The sequence below is a fragment of the Rhineura floridana genome, chromosome 3 (genome assembly GCF_030035675.1).
Source record: "Rhineura floridana isolate rRhiFlo1 chromosome 3, rRhiFlo1.hap2, whole genome shotgun sequence".
NCBI lineage: Eukaryota > Metazoa > Chordata > Lepidosauria > Squamata > Rhineuridae > Rhineura > Rhineura floridana.
Window position 1 is genome coordinate 213,912,733 of NC_084482.1, and position 16,239 is coordinate 213,928,971.

General features: G+C 47.6%; 1 protein-coding gene across 1 annotated transcript in view; it reads right to left on the minus strand.

The window, feature by feature from the left end:
* LOC133378953 (uncharacterized) overlaps positions 1 to 16,239 on the minus strand; it is a 49,897-nt gene that overhangs the window by 20,323 nt on the left and 13,335 nt on the right. Inside the window, exons 4-9 of the mRNA XM_061613564.1 lie at positions 10,580 to 10,855; positions 7,015 to 7,293; positions 6,163 to 6,246; positions 5,532 to 5,564; positions 4,144 to 4,176; positions 3,608 to 3,624 (exon numbers count right to left, since the gene is read on the minus strand). Coding sequence (XP_061469548.1) covers positions 3,608 to 3,624; positions 4,144 to 4,176; positions 5,532 to 5,564; positions 6,163 to 6,246; positions 7,015 to 7,293; positions 10,580 to 10,855 — 722 coding nt within the window. The remainder of the gene's footprint in view (positions 1 to 3,607; positions 3,625 to 4,143; positions 4,177 to 5,531; positions 5,565 to 6,162; positions 6,247 to 7,014; positions 7,294 to 10,579; positions 10,856 to 16,239) is intronic.

Here is a 16,239-nt window from a genome sequence, read left to right on the forward strand (position 1 = left end):
GCATATTCCTTGATGGGGTCTCCAACCAGTAGTCTATTTCAGGCTAACCGCTGGCAGAAACTGGAAGCTCAGCTGACCACAGCATTTGCCATATAGGTACTCTGGGTAGCTCACGGCCAAAGGGGTGTACGGAGAACCCTCAATCTTGTGCTTTCGTAAGAAACAGGTTGCTCAGCCCATTTCAGAACCAAAGATGCAAAGGACAATTTTTGGACTTGCGCTAGATGATCCAGTAACTGTCCTGCAGGTATTTATCAGCTTAGTGATAGATGGGAGCTGGCACTCAGGGCAGCCTTCACGTGCCAACCTCACCCTGAATGCCTTTTATCCAAGTCTACACAGCCCATGGATGACTTTGGTGATTTTGTGCAAGCCACACAGTCTCAACGCTGAGTGAAGATTCCGTCAGTGGTCAAGCTTGTGCTCTGCTTTCAGACTGCACCCCCCAGATGTAATCCCTGGGATTGCTGGTAGCAGAGCTAGGAAAGCCCCCCTCCCCCTGCTCTGTCTCAGACTTTGCCCAGTTACAGTTTGGACTGACCTAAATGGATCAGGGCTCTGACTCCTAAAACAGATTCACGTGTCCAAACAAGTCCTGGATGCTGTTTAATTTGATCTTGTTTCATGATACCTCTTTGTTGATAAGGTCATTCGGGGATTTCTTCGACATTTAAATGTTTGTCCATTGAGGCTCTAATTGCAATCACCTACTTAATTATCACACTTTGAACTTTCTTTTCTCATAGCAAGCAATCTCTTGGGGAAGGCAGCTCGGATATCTGAGGTGAGAAGGGTGTGTGTGCATAAATCCCCTCCCCCCTGCAATTCTGTCCCTTGTGCCAAAATTACAAACTGGGATATATAAAGCATTGTAGCAGTGGAGGGCTCCTCCAGACAAGCTGTTTAGTGAGCATCTGTTCCAATTTGTTTGTGCGGAGGTTATATACAACAATGAGCATTCATCCCAAATTACTTCTGTGGTGGTTATACACCTTCCCATTAACCGTGAATTAATCCCACACTTTTCAGTGCATTTCCCAGTCGGTCTCCCAACTGAAAGAGTCAGTGGCTTTGCTTTTCTACAGGGGATTCGTCGCATTAGTGCCATGTTCAACCTTGGGTTCCCAGATCTTGGTGGACTACAATTCTCATAATCCCTGACCATAGGCTAAGCCAAGGAGATGATGGGAGTTGCAGTCAACAACTCCTAGGGACCAAGGTTGAAGAACACTGCCCTAGGGTGACAGAGTCCTTTAATCTAATTAGGCAAAACTAATTTTCTGTGATGTGGTTGAACTATTGCCAGTCTGGAGGCAAACGGACACTAGTCCTTGCTGCTGTTTTCAAGCTCTCCCTCACCCCCTCATCTGCCCCTCGCTCCTGCCCAGCGAAGGTCAGGGTCCGTGGTCAGCATGGCTATCTCAGAGAGGTAAAACTCCGAGTGAAAAGCAGGGTATTTCTGACATCCAAGAAGCAAGCAGGAGCAGAAGAGAATAAATACTTACATTTTAGCCAAGCAATCTCAGTAGTCTTTATCAGAATTTAAAAGAAAGCATTTATTACATGTGATATTATAAAGCAAAGTATAAAATATATTACCTTGTTACATCAGTAAAGAGAGGGATTAGATACCTGCAGAGATGAAGTCTAACCAGCAAACAGCTTTTTCAAAACCCAAGAGCAGCTCTGCTGGATCCGGCGAAAGGCCCGCCTAGTCCAGCATTTTGCTCTCACCAAGCAGAAGCCTACTGGAAGCAGTTAAACTATTAACAACACGGGAACAAAATCATCCAACAGAATTATCCAAAAAGCAGGGATGGTCATGAGGAAATGGCCACTGTGGGCGGCTGCTTTTCTGCCCAATTTCATTAAATTAACTGACATCTCTAGAAGCATAATTACCATGCTAAACTGATTTGTCCATTTAAAAAATGTTAGTTTACAAAAAATGTGGCCTAATTAATTCAGCATTAAATTATATATCCATGTTTAATATATTAACTATTTTACTAAAAGTAGTTGCAAAACCCCCCAAAGCACCCCCTTAAGTATATAGTCTTTCTTTTCTTAAGAGCTCTCTCTTACAGAGCTCTATGCAGTTGATCAATTAACTGATTTAAACTCCCAATATCAACACTGATTTAAGATTTCTTTCATCAGGTGAAAGTGCTACAATTATTTCTTCAGGTGCAAATGTGCCCTGGGGGCAGCAGTCCTGCTAAAAAGCAAATCACATCAAGCTAAGCTCTCTTGAAATCAGAAATGATCCACAGTACATGCTGGTTCCAGCCAAGCTGGATGGGACAGACGGAAGAAATTCCTGAAGGTTTCAGAATATGGAATCTTCTTCTCTCGCCTCTTGCGCTGGGAGCTCTACTGTCTGAGCTGTGCTGACATTGTTGGTCATACTGGAGAGAGAGAGAGAAGATGGTGAAAGATTCCAGATCCAGAAAGAGGCTGGGAGGGAGGGAGGGGGTGGTCTCAGCACCTCTCAGCTCAGGTGAAGAAGCGAAGGGTGCAGCCCCAGGAGAGGGAGCCGGCAGGGAGGGAATCACTGGGGGGAGACTAGCTATAATTCTCCCAATTGTGCAGCTTTCAGCTTTGCAGGGTGGGAGAATCTCCTTGCAATTTTGTGAGCAGAACAGGCACTCCCCACACATACACTCGGCTCCAATGACGTTCTCACCAGAGTTAAGTTAAGGGATGCATTACAGAGAACCCCACAGAATCTAGGTCCTGCTGAAGGTTTAGGGGAGGGCGAGGATTTGAAACAGTATACAAGGAAGTGAGGGAATAATTCCAGGGCTTGAGGCTTAGGATTTGCAGAGGGATGCAGTTTCAGCTCTGTTTTGTCCCAGTCTGCATCTGCGTTGGAACTGTTTTTAAAGATTTTATAAAGGGTGTTTCAGATGCTTTGTTTTTAAGATATTGTATAGATGTTTATAGTACTTTATCACCTGTTTGCTGCCCTGGGCTCCTTTTGGGAGGAAGGGCAAGATATAAATTTAGTAAATAAAATGCACTTGGGGCTGTAGCTGACCAGGAATTCAAGCCCTGGTATAAGCTGCAGCCATTGCTTGGCTGATCCAGTACCTGGAGATCCTTGAAGGGGCAACACTGCTTTGGATGTGGGGCAATGTCTCTCCCAGCAGGAGGAGGGAGGGGGCGGCGGCTGAACAACCGCGAAAGGGAAGCCTCCTGCAGCCAAGGGCTTCCTGCTCCCCACCTGACACCTCCTGACACCACTCCTGGGAAAGGAGAGCGTCCTGCAGCTGAGGGCCTGAGGTGGAAGCAGAGCCACCCTCTCCTGCCCCAGGCACCATCTCCCGTAGCAGGGGATGGAGGGGCGAGGGCAGGGCAATCTATTTGCTAATATGCGGAAGGCACAGAGCGCTGGAAGTCTCTCTTTCGTGTACATCCATCTTCCCCACAGCACCAACACTCCCCCACCCCACAGCTGCTCTTCCTTCAGTTCCTGAAGTGGTCAGCATGAGGAGGGGCTGAGGAGGTTTCCTCAAGCGCAGTGACTGGAGGCTGGGATCTCCCTCCTGAGGCCTTGCAGTCTCCCCCTCCCCTTCCCTGCCACTCACCTGCTTTGGGGCTCCTAGACAGCCGGGTTGCTCCCTGTGAGGGAGAGAAAGGACATGGAGTGAGTCTTGCCCAAAACTGTACAGGTGATTAACAATTCAGGAGACAGGTTTTATTTTGAGGAGGCTAGACCTCACTGAGGCTTCAGGAATCCCTAGGAGGAGGCCAAGCACTGCAAGTAGAAATGCCTCCACCGGTTTGCTCCATGGGATCTGCAGATGACTGCAATGGATTCAGTGCTTCTGAACACAGAGCCCAGGTGCTCTTTAGCTAATGTGTGCCTGATGGGAGCAGACGGTGCTCTGCTGCTTTGAAAGTTGGCTCCTCGCAAGGAGAAAGTGGGGTTGGGGGATTCAAACAAGGGTCAGGGAGTAGGACCTGCCTTTCTCCACTGGAACTCTGAACTGGGCAGGCAGAGAACGTCTGAGGGGCATTAGAGAAGACTCTCTATAGGGCTTTGGAGATACAGTGAAGTTGGGAAGATCTCTGTTCTTGAGTGTCCTCAGTGAGAGGCAGAACTCCCCCTGCCCTGTGGGATGGGATTCCCGCACTTACCCTGGCTGGAGTTGTCGGACCCTCGGTCACTTGCTGGAAAGGGGGAAAAGGAGGAGGAGGTCAGCAGAAGGGATGGGGGTGTACTGACCACCTCTTCTTTCACTCTCAGACACACCAGGCCCTTTTCTGATCAGCTGAGCATAACTGCTTTAGCTATAGCCTTAACACATCACAAAAACTTACGTAGGCAAGAATTATACATATTTAAATCAACACACAGAAAGGGCCAGGGGTCCCGGGGGCTGCTCCCTCCTTCCAGGAAGAAATATACAGATTCCCCTTCCAGCTGCCATGCTGCCCCAGGGATGACCCTGGACCACTACCCCTCTGCTTCGTTAAAACAAATTAAACCAGAACTATAACTAGAAGCCGAAATGATGAAACTGAGGTTATCATACTTTGGACACATAATGAGAAGACATGATTCATTAGAAAAGACAATAATGCTGGGAAAAACAGAAGGGAGTAGAAAAAGAGGAAGGCCAAACAAGAGATGGATCGATTCCATAAAGGAAGCCACAGTCCTGAACTTACAAGAACTGAACAGGGCGGTTCATGACAAATGCTATTGGAGGTCACTGATTCATAGGGTCACCATAAGTCGTAATCGACTTGAAGGCACATAACAACAACAACACCAAATCAACACAGAGGAAGGGCCAGGGGTCCTAGTGGGCTGCTTCCTCCTTCCAGGAAGAAAGAGACAGATTCCCCTTCCAGCTGCCATGCAGGGGATCTTTTCTTAAAGAGATGGATGTTTTTTACAAGTTGCACCTTATGCAGTCAGAAATAAGCAATGCAGCTTATTCTCAGGTAACTCATACAGAGGATTGCAGTCATACCACACATTAATATACTGCCTAATATGCATCTCAAGGCAGTTTACAATCAATATAAAATGCAATACAAATACAAGTAAACAACTAACAGTGCATAAAAAATTAATTTTCCCACCCTGGGAAACAAACTGTGTATCTATAATTGATTCCAGGATGAGTTATAGCAGGGCAGCCTTCCCCAACCTGTTGCCCTCCAGATGTCTAAGGAGGCAGTTCTAGGCATGTGGAGCAACTGGAGTTCTGCTGTCATTGCTTCCAGTGAAGGACAGCCGCAGGATTCCTGTTAATTGCCCTTTCAATGGCCTCTCGCTTAATTGCCTCTTAAAGTCAGACGCTGTTTCCCTGGATCATGGGAGGGTTTCATTACTCTCTGCTCCCTTTAGATATTTTATTTCTTCTTTCCACTTTTATAGTGACAAGAGCGCTTTTTCATCTCTGGCTTGGACACAGACACCACCCCAATAAACTAATCCTCTTTTTTCCTCATTTCCCACCCCAGGCCTGCCCACATCGGGGGAAATAACACGCAGAGAAAAAGATCTCACTCACTTGGCGTTTCTTGGTATCCTGCTTGCCATTTTCCTAGACACAGAACCAGAGAGTTAGAACTGAAAGGGATCCCACAGAGATCATCCAGCCTCACCCTCTGTGGTCAGGAAGGACCCCCGGCAGATGCTTCTGTCCAGCTCCTAACAGCCTCCAGGGAAGGAAGCCCAACAGCCCTCCAGGAAACTGGCAGTCATAGAGGGTAGGAAGGCCTTCCAAATATCACCCCACCTCCTGATTTCCTCCACCGTAACCCCTATTGCCTCTGATCCCTCCTTCTGGAGCAACGCTGGAGGACAACTCAGGTCAGCACCAGGAGAAGCATTCTGGGTGGGTCAGGGTGGCTCTATTTTTATTTTGGGCTCCTGCTGGGAGGAAGGGTGGGATATAAATCAAAACATAAATAAATAAATAAATAATATTCAGATTTTAACATACTTTGAGGGAATAGAATGGGGATGCTACTTATGCCAGGAGAGAGAGGAGTCAGGCTGACTTGGGATATAATTTCATACTCATAATGAATGCTGGCAGAAGAGGGACAGCAGAGCAGTACAGCCCAGAAGGAACAGCCTTTCTAACAGCCAAATGACCTCCACCTCCACCCCCCAAAATCCACTCACAGTTCACTTACTGTACAACAGGATCCCAGCAATTCCAGCTGCTATCAGCAGGATGGCCCCCAGAACGCACCCAAGAATGAGTGCGATGTTGGATGCTAAAGCCGAATTGGGAAAAGAGGAAAACAATTTAAGGAAAAACCAAAGCAATATTTCCCCATTATGGGTCCACAGTGACAAAATGACTTCAGAGCTCATGAAATTCACATCACACTGCTGACAGATTACACTTTGAATAAGTAAAATATTATGAACATTCCATGACATTGAAGCTATCCAGGCTTACAGGGGAAAAGATGGCAGCCAGTTTCTGTCTGTGACATATAATTTCAGTTTACAGGCTACAATAAAAGTAGGTATTTCACAAAAAAGGCTGCACCCCGGTTAAAAATGAGAAGATCCAAATCATTTGCTTTCTACCCAGTCACACACTCCAGAGAATTCAACTGGGCTTGTCGATATAAGCGATGATGCTTGTGGGGGGGGGTCTCTGGTTTTGGCCCTCCTCCTAGCCTGATAACCAGTGTGGTGGAGAGCCAGTGTGGTATAGTGGTTAGGTGTTGGACTACAACCTGGGAGACCAGGGTTCGAATCCCCACACAGCCATGAAGCTCACTGGGTGACCAGGGCCAGTCACTGCCTCTCACCCTCACAGGAAGGCAGTGGTAAACCTCCTGTGAATACCGTTTACCATGAAAACCCTATTCACAGGGTCGCCATAAGTCGGGATTGAATTGAAGGCAGCCCATTTCCATTTTTTCAAAATGTGAAATTGCACATGCTCATTTTCCATTTTTTCTAGCCTGGGGGAAGGTTCACCTCCCAGAACCCACCCCTTCCCCTTCTCCTCCCCCGCTGTCTCTCACCAGGCTCCTCCCAGGCCACCTCCACCTTTAGGCCGTCATGCTCCACATGGCACCGGTAGCGGTCCCTGTCCTTGGGGTCGATCTTGACACCAAGCAAGGCGTGGTAGGTCCCATCTGAGTTGGGGGCAACAACTCCCCGGAAGGTGTCCTCCACCCAGACCTTCCCGTCCTTCCTCCAGTTGGCGTCAATCTCCTTGGGGTAGAAGCCGTGGGCTTGGCAGAAGAGGGTCTCCGTGTCATCTGCATCCATCTGGCGTGTCACCTTCACCACTGGTGGCTCTGCCACAAAAAAGCAACACTGATGTTAACACAGAGACATCCCCAGAGGCAGGCAAGGTGGATGCTGTACTTTTAAGAGCAGAAAAAATACCCCAGGTACCCATCTAGGCCATCCCAGTGATTCAACATCCTACATCTGCAGCACTCCTAAGAGATCTCTTGAAGAAAGTTCCAGGGAACGAGATTCCTCAGCCTCCCTTGGGATGGTTGACTAAGACTATGACTATGACAACTTGTGGTTCTAAGACTTTCTCAGAGAGCTGCTTCTGCGCTGAGAGGCAAATGTCACCAGGTCCCCATGGCTGAACTTGTTCAGATCCCTCTAAGGACTCCTCCACCCTGCCCTTTTGCTTTATGGCAGGTGTGTTCAGCAACGTATTCTTGACACAGCAATAGTGTATTAGCAGTGGATTTATGTGATCCAGTGTGGTTTAGTGGTTAAGGTGCTGGACTACAACCTGGGAGACCAGGGTTCGAATCCCCACACAGCCATGAAGCTCCCTGCGTGACCTTGGGCCAGTCACTGCCTCTTAGAGGAAGGCAATGGTAACCCCCCTCTGAATACCCCTTACCATGAAAACCCTCTTCATAGGGTCGCCGTAAGTCAGAATCGACTTGAAGGCAGTACATATACATTTAGTGGATTTATACTGTTGTAGTGTGTTCTGCAATGCTTCACCAACGCTACCACATTATTGCTGTCCAGAGGGGCCAGCCCTGTAGTCAGAGTGGGGCAAATAGGTGCACCGCCCCTAGAGCTGTGCTTTGCCCACCACCGAGATATTTTTTTGGGGGGGGAGGGAAGAACTGTCTTTTTAATTTGTGACATGACAGGACAATGACAACCTCCATTTAAAGAATGACAGCTTGTTTCAAGAACAGGAGCAATGTAAGGATAAGATCCTCCGAGAAATTCAGCGAAGAAGGCAGGGTGAGAGCACAACAAAACCTCATCCGGAAGAGGCCCCAAAATTCTGCTCACTCAAGACTTTCCCTGACTGAGAGGGGAGTTTTCATCATCACAATCACCCTACAGTTACTTAAGTAATACTAAAAAAAACAGCCTGTATGTATGATCCCTGAAGGGTTAAATATTAGAACTGTGTATTATGGGCTAGAGTTAGACTCCACCCTTGGACTCTGCTCTGCTTTTCAGATTCAGTTTCAGTTGTGTCCCAGTTTGTTTGCCTTCAATAAGAAGATTGTGTTTATTCTGTGGTTATTATGATGAGTGGAGCAGGACTGGGTGCCTATTGTTAAAGGGTGAAATAAAAAAAAAGTGATCTGAAAAACATCTACCCTAAGTTACACTTTCCTCTTTTAAACATTAATGATACTCACAATCATAGAGGGTATTTTTTTCTTTTTCTTGAGTACATGACGGCAAAGGATGAAAACAGCCCTAGAGGAACAGAAATGCTGCTGTGGCACACACTAGTTCGCTGGCTGTCTCTCCACCTAGACTGTAATTCAGACCTAATTTCTGATTTTCCCAATACGTGCAGCTTAGCATGAGGCCTTTTCAGGGTTTCTGGACAGAAAAAAAATCATCCAAGCAACCAGTAAAAAAAAATCCAGTTGCTTTCCAAAATTAGTTTCCAATTACTTAGTCTTTAATATAGCAATCAGTTAAAAAGTTTTCCCTTCATTTTTCAGCAGGAAAGAAAAAACAAAGGTTTTTTTTTTCAATCTGAAAAGGTGTATTGTGAACCTACCATTCAGGAAGCTTTCTTGCATGTTTATCAAGCATTTTTATAAGTTTATGAAAGGCAATGTATTACACAGTACATAAATTACAAAATTAAGGACTCAGTCTCAATGATGTGAACAAGAAAGCTATGCATATCATTCTCCCATCACTCTCCCTAAACGCATGACTATGACTGCATTGTAATGTGCTCTTACTGTTTCTAAACTTTTTTTTTGTCTTGGTGTGGAGAAATAAGATTAAAATTTATTTTTTTGAGAGAATAAGCTCTTCTCGTGAAACAAGAACAAATGCCAACCATTTAGTTCCTGGTGTTCATACTACGTTTTCTGTTAACTCAGCCTTTAGATAGCCCATTATGCAAGTTAGCACACTCTCTGCATGGAGAAGGAGTGAGGGGGAAGGTCACTGCCCTTTCCTCCCCCTGGCCTGGCTCTCAAATCCTCTGAAACAGTGTATGTGTTTTTTGGGGGGGATTGACTAGTGCCACGCACTCCCCCCCCAAAAAATGCCCCACCTAACAAGGAAGGCTGGCTACAGGACTAGGAGGGGTTATAGCACAACAAAAGCAGGACAAACATAAAGCAGAATATTTGTGGTATAAAAAGTTAACAGGATTTCAGCTGAAAGTTCTGGAATAGGCACGGATTGGAAATGAAGAGTGTGACCACCCCAAGACTTGTGCAGGTGTAGTAAACAGTATTGAAAGTGGGATCACCTGTGACAACCCCCCCCCCAACAGCATCATGAGCACAAAACATCAATAAAAAGGACTTCTGGAGGAGTCTTCAGTTGAAGGCCGTGAACTGAATGCAGCTCAGAGTGAGGCTGGTTTTTCCCTTCAGGGGAGGAAAATCGGCTGGATTTGCTGCTCTTTGCTCTCCCAAGACTTGTCCTCCCTCAGTTCCTTCCACGTTTCATGTTTCATGAACTTTAACCTTCATTTTAATGAAGAAAGCAAACAGCTCCAGTACAGACAGTACCAGTTATACTCTGGCCTGTTCTGAAGAGCTCCCTTGAGGTAGAAAAAGCTGCCCACCTCTCCTCATTTCCATTGCAGATCTACCTGGAGTGGAGGCAACTTTGGAGTTGCACACAATTTCAGAGGGATGTGAAGCCATTAAAAGAAAAAAAAGTTATTGCGGGGAGGAGAACGATCTCAGGCATGATCTCCCAAGGAGGGGGGGGATGGACTGAACCACTTCAGCCTGTGGGTTGAGGGGGAGCCCTGTTTTTAAATGCTCCTCAACACTTGAAAAAAACCACAGGCACCTTTAAGTACAAAACGTGTAGGTAAGGATCTCTGTTGCTACTCTCCTTGGCTTTTATTTTTTAATTTTCTAAAGAAAGCTGAGTGAGAATTCAGAAGAGGAGAATCCTCCCGTCTCCAAAGGTGTCCCCTGAAGGGGCTGCTCCAGGCGCCCATCAACTCCCCACAGCCTGGACTGACGCATCAGTCTGGAGGGAGAGAGAATGTGTGTGTGTGAACATGTGAGACGGTGCGGGGATGCAATGTGGGGGATGCTCAAGGCTTTCTCAACAAGCCCCCCAACAAGCCCTCCCTCCCCCTTCCCTCACCTGTCCTCTGCAGAGCCTCCTTCCCGTAGTCCAAGTATTTCTTCAGCCACTCAACGCATTCCTCCTCCAGGAAGGCCTTCCGGCGCTGGGTAAAAGCCCTGTCTCTCTCCCACTTCCTCTTGGTCACTTGGGCCTCCGGCTGGGCCGCCGTCCAGGTGAGAGTCTCCTTGTCGAGGCTGAGGAAGTCCCTCCCGTCGTAGCCGTGCTGGAGATACCCTCCTTTGCGCCCCTCTGGGCCCACCTCACAGCCGTACATCACCTGCAGGGAGTGAAACCCTGAAGGAGAAACAAGAGAGAGAGACCCCAGAGAGGTCAATGGGGGAGGATGGGAGCAAGTGGAGGCCGCAGCCACGTCCAGCCCCCTAAACAAGGTCGGGGCAAGACCTTTTTTTACCTTACATTCAGGGAAGAGGCAAGGGTAATGGATGCCCAAAATTGTGAGTCATTATGAAAAAAAAACTAAGCCACCATTTCCCCCTTATTTAACACTGATCGCCGTAAAGAAGTAATTGAGGCTACCTCTAAAATCCTGAGCCTTTAAGGTGCCTTCTGTCTCATCACCTCGTCCCTTTCTCTCCCCCCTCAACAGATCCCAGTGGAATCTCCCAACTGCCTGGGGGGTGGGGGTGCATTTGCCCTCTTGTCAATCACAAGAAGCCCCTCCCCACACCCCTCCTTTGCAGGTTCAGATCTTGCTGGACCTCCAGCTCTGCCACTCTGGTTCTTGCCCTGCCTGGAAGCAGCACATGTGAAACGGAGAAGTGGCAGCGTGGTGGGAGGGGACAAGTGTGCTTGGGGCGGCTTCAAGAGACAGGGCTGGTCTTTGCCATCTTTCCCTTCCCCAGTTTTGTTTCCCTCTCAGGCCCAGGAAGAAGGAGGCAAACTCAGTGGGGCCAGCCTCCCTCATATTACACTTGAAAATGCTCAAGCATGGCCTTTTGGGCGAGATCCCTGTCCTCAACAAATATGCTCAAGGCCTCTGGGCTGAATGTTGTCAGGCCCCCTGAATGAATAAGCTCAGATCTCTCTAAACATGGCTGAGATCCTCCCCAAAGGGAGGATGCTGGAATTACAGCCCTCTGGAATTATTTGTTTTTTAAAAAATTAAAAAATGTTTTTTAATGATTTTAATGATTTCTAAATGTTTTAGGACACATTAGGATCCTGACAGGGCAAATGAGCAGTCCCAATCTGGACCAAACCCCTCCCCCCAAAGCACACACCCATCCGCTGTTCGTATAACAAGCAAAGCTCTGTCTATTTACATACTCTGATGACCTTTCCAGAGGTGGTGGTGCACACAATCCCTTTATTTCCATACTCTGTGACCCTGTTGTCATGCCCAGACCATTTCTGGGTGAAGTTTTGATTGACAACGGCTTTCATCCTCTGCAGAGATGGTGGGCCCATTATGTCAGTCCACAGAGATTTGTGGATTTCTGAATGCTCTGTGAATCACTCCCAAACATCCTCTCTGGTGTTGTAGAGCCCAGTCGTCCCCCTGCTTTATTAGGGAGCTGGGAACAGTGAAACAAGCAGGACTACCACACATAGCTCATTATCGTGCCTATTTTATGGTCTGGGCAGCAGAGCAACTTTGGTTTTCCACGTCCATTGCATCCACTGGTAGCTGCCCTCTTTGGAATGGTAAAGGAATTACCACATCTGGAGCCTGGGAAGGTTGTGCTGGAACCCACGAAAGCCTGCTCTGACAAGTTTGGTAGGCTTTTTGAGGACAAAGATGCTCGTATTCATTTCGTCATTATTGATACAGTTCAACTGGAGGTGTCCAATGTACCATCTGGTCTGCTTTTATGGGATCAGTGTGGGTTGATGTGGCCTGAGGATGCACACATGGTGCTTGGAGAGCTTTGTCCAACCACAAGGGTAGGCTGGGTTGGTGCAGGATATTAGTAATGCCTCTGTGAGAGAGAAAGTGGCCCCAGGCACCTCAAAGGAAGCAGTCATGAAACCACTGCTTTAAAAACCCTCACTAGACTTGGAAGATTGTAACAACCATCATCCAGCTACAAACACCCCTTTGAGCAAGGTGCACAAGAGGGTGCCAGAGATCCAACTCCAGAAACTGTTGGATGAAATGAATTATTTGGACCCATTTCAATGAAGGTTTAGGCCAGGGTTCGGCATGAAAACAGCCTTGGTACACAACACTATTGATTCTCTCTTCATCCAAGATTTTAAAAAAGACTTTTATCTATTATTATTACCCTTGTTTTGTGCCACAAGTAATAGGTGTACAGGGTGAATCTATGTCATTAGTGTGTACCACTTTGGTGTTTTTTTTCTGCACAATTTCCCAATAGCCTGGCTAGACTTATTCCCCAATGTCGATTTTTCTAATACTTTAAACTCAAAACCCCATTCTAAGCAATCAAATGCTTTCTATGCATCTAAGAGCAATATTGTTAATTGATATTTAGTATGAATATTATTGCATATAACACTGAGCAGCTGGCATATGGGATCCCAAATTTGTTGGCCAGGTATGAATCCCCTCTGATCCAAGTATATTACTGAGGAAATAATCAGATTCATCCTGTTTACCACTCTGCTGGAAAAGGTGCCCTAAACATAGTCTGCCTCATCTCTCTCCCTGACTGGATCACCGCGTCCAGTGCGGTCGATAATGGGGAATTTTATATATACATACATGTATAGCTAATGGGGAACTCAATATACATAATCAATAAGCAAAAACATTCTTGCATAAAGCTATAAAGGTTTATAACATTTTAATAGTTTAGTTTAACATCTAGTAAGTTTAGTAGTCAACCGGAACCTTTTTTCTTCTTGCAGCTGTCTCCTTGACTATGCTGGTCGTGTGGAACTACTTGTACTCAAAACAATTGATAACGCTGTGCTGAATATCTCGGTACCTCTAAGACGTAGAAAGAATTGCAGAATAGCAAAGATGCTTAGCTCATTAGCTGGAGTGCTTAGCTCACTGTGAAAATGTACTTTCATATGAAGTACTGAACATTGCCAAATTCACTAGAACACGATGCAGAGAAGTACAGTACCTATGCAATGCCTGTGTAATACTGTAATGTCTGTCATTCGGCACGCCCCTTTCCCGGCCCGCGGTGTCGGTGGCGCGGCGCATTCTCTTTCAGCCCACGACATCAGTGGCACAGTATGACGCACCTTCCTTGGCCCGTGGCATCGACGGCGGGGTGCAACGCACCCTTTTGGCCTGTGACATCGGCGGTGCAGTACGACGCGCCTTCCTTGGCCCGCGATATCAACGGTGGGGTGCGAGGCAGCGACACTGATGGCGACATCAACGGGGGGTGCAGCACGACACGCCCTTCCTGGCCCACAGCATTGGCGGCACGTGTGTTTGGTGTGTTTGGCGTGAATGAATGTGTGGTGTGTATATGTGCTTATGTTTGATGGTGAGTGAGTGTGTGAGTCTGTATATATAAGTTTTATTATGTGTCTGGGGAAGAGTCTTTTGCAACAAACGGGAGGACTTGAGGGGGGCCCAATTAATGTAGTGACGGGCAGAGGGAGGTATGGCGTTGTGAGAAGGACGTGCCAGGTAAGGGGAACGCGGCCCAGACAAGTAGTGGCTGTGCCTTGTTCCGGTCCTTCTCACATCTGTAGGGTGTTGGTTGTCCTCTCAGCCAACTCTCGGATCTCCAGCTGCTGCTTTTAAATGCCAGATCGGTACACAATAAAATCTCCCTCGTCCATGATTTGATTGTGGATGAGGCAGCCGATCTGGCATGCATTACCGGGACCTGGGTGGGTGAGCTGGGAGGGGCTAGTCTTTCCCAGCTCTGCCCACCGGCTTATTTGGTTCAGCATCATGGTAGATCTGAGGGTCGGGGAGGTGGGGTTGCTGTGGTCTATCGGAGTTCCATCTCTCTCATCAAGCACCATGTCCATGTAGCAACTCGTCTGGAGTGTCTGTACCTTGTGATGGGTCAGAGGGACAGACTGGGAATATTGTTGGTGTACCGCCCACCTTGCTGCCCAATGACTTCCCTAACTGAGCTGACGGAAGTGGTCTCGGAGGTATTGCTGAGATCCCCCAGACTATTGGTACTGGGGGATGTCAACATCCATGCCGAGGCTACTCTATCTGGGGCGGCTCAGGACTTCATGGCCTCCATGACAACCATGGGGCTGTCCCAATATGTCAGTGGCCCAACACATGTGTCGGGACATACTCTAGATCTTATTTTTGCTACTGGACATGGGGATGGTGATCTGGATGTGGGGAGTTTGACATCTCTCCCTTTGTCATGGACAGATCACCGCTTGTTGAAGTTTAGACTTACAGCGGCTTTTCCCCTCCGCAAGGGTGGGGGACCTGTTAAATTGGTCCACCCCCGGAGACTAATGAATCCTGAAGGTTTTCAAAGGGCTCTGGGGGAGTTTCCGGCTGATAAGACTGGCGCTCCTGTCGAAGCCCTGGTTGAACTGTGGAATACGGAGATGACCCGGGCTGTTGACACGATTGCTCCTGCTCTCCTATTTAGAGCTCATACAGCTCCATGGTACACTCCGGAGCTGAGAGTGATGAAACAGGATAGGAGGCGGCTTGAGCGGAGGTGGAGGCGAACTCCTGACGGATGTAATTATGCACTGGTGAGTGCCTCTACTAACCTGTATTTAGGAGCGGTGAGGGTGGTGAAAAAACAATACTTTGCTGCCACTATTAAGTCATCTCTTTGACGCCCAGCGGAGCTTTTTAGAGTACTCCGAGGGCTACTTCATTCTGGCCCTGAGGACATGATAGTGCAATCGGTAGCCCGCTGTAATGAATTTGCTGGGCACTTCCAGAATAAGATCTTATGCATCCGCCGGGACTTGGACTCCCAGTTTACAGCAGTTGATCCTAATGAGGTGTCCGGAGCACAGTCTTGTCATGTTTTATTGGATGAGTTTCAGTTGGCTCAGCTCAAGGACGTGGACAAGGTACTTGGACAGGTGCATGCAACCACTTCTACACTAGATCCTTGCCCCTCCTGGCTAATAAAAACTAGCAGGGATGGAACAGCTGGCTGGTCCAGGGAAGTGATAAATGCCTCTTTACGAGAGGGAGTGGTCCCTAGCTGTCTGAAAGAGGCAGTAGTGAGACCACTTCTGAAAAAACCTTCCTTGGACCCAGAAGACCTTAATAGCTACAGACCAGTAGCGAATGTTCCATTCCTGGGCAAGATCTTTGAATGAGTGGTTGCTGGCCAGCTCCAGGCGCTATTGGATGAAACCGATTATCTAGATCCATTTCAATCGGGTTTTAGGCCTGGTTTTAGCACCAAGACAGCCTTGGTCGCCCTGTACGATGACTTATGTTGGGAGAGGGACGGAGGGAGTGTAACTCTGTTGATTCTCCGTGATCTCTCAGCGGCTTTTGATACCATCGACCATGGTATCCTTCTGGAGAGGCTCGTGGAGTTGGGAGTTGTGGGCACTGCTTGGCAGTGGTTCTGCTCCTACCTGGCGGGTCGTCTCCAGAAGGTAGTGCTCGGGGAACATTGTTCGACACCGTGGGCTCTCCAATGTGGAGTCCCGCAGGGGTCAGTTCTGTCCCCCATGCTTTTTAATATCTACATGAAGCCGCTGAGTGCGGTCATCAGGAGTTTTGGAGTGCGCTGCCACCAGTAAGCTGATGACACGCAGCTCTATTT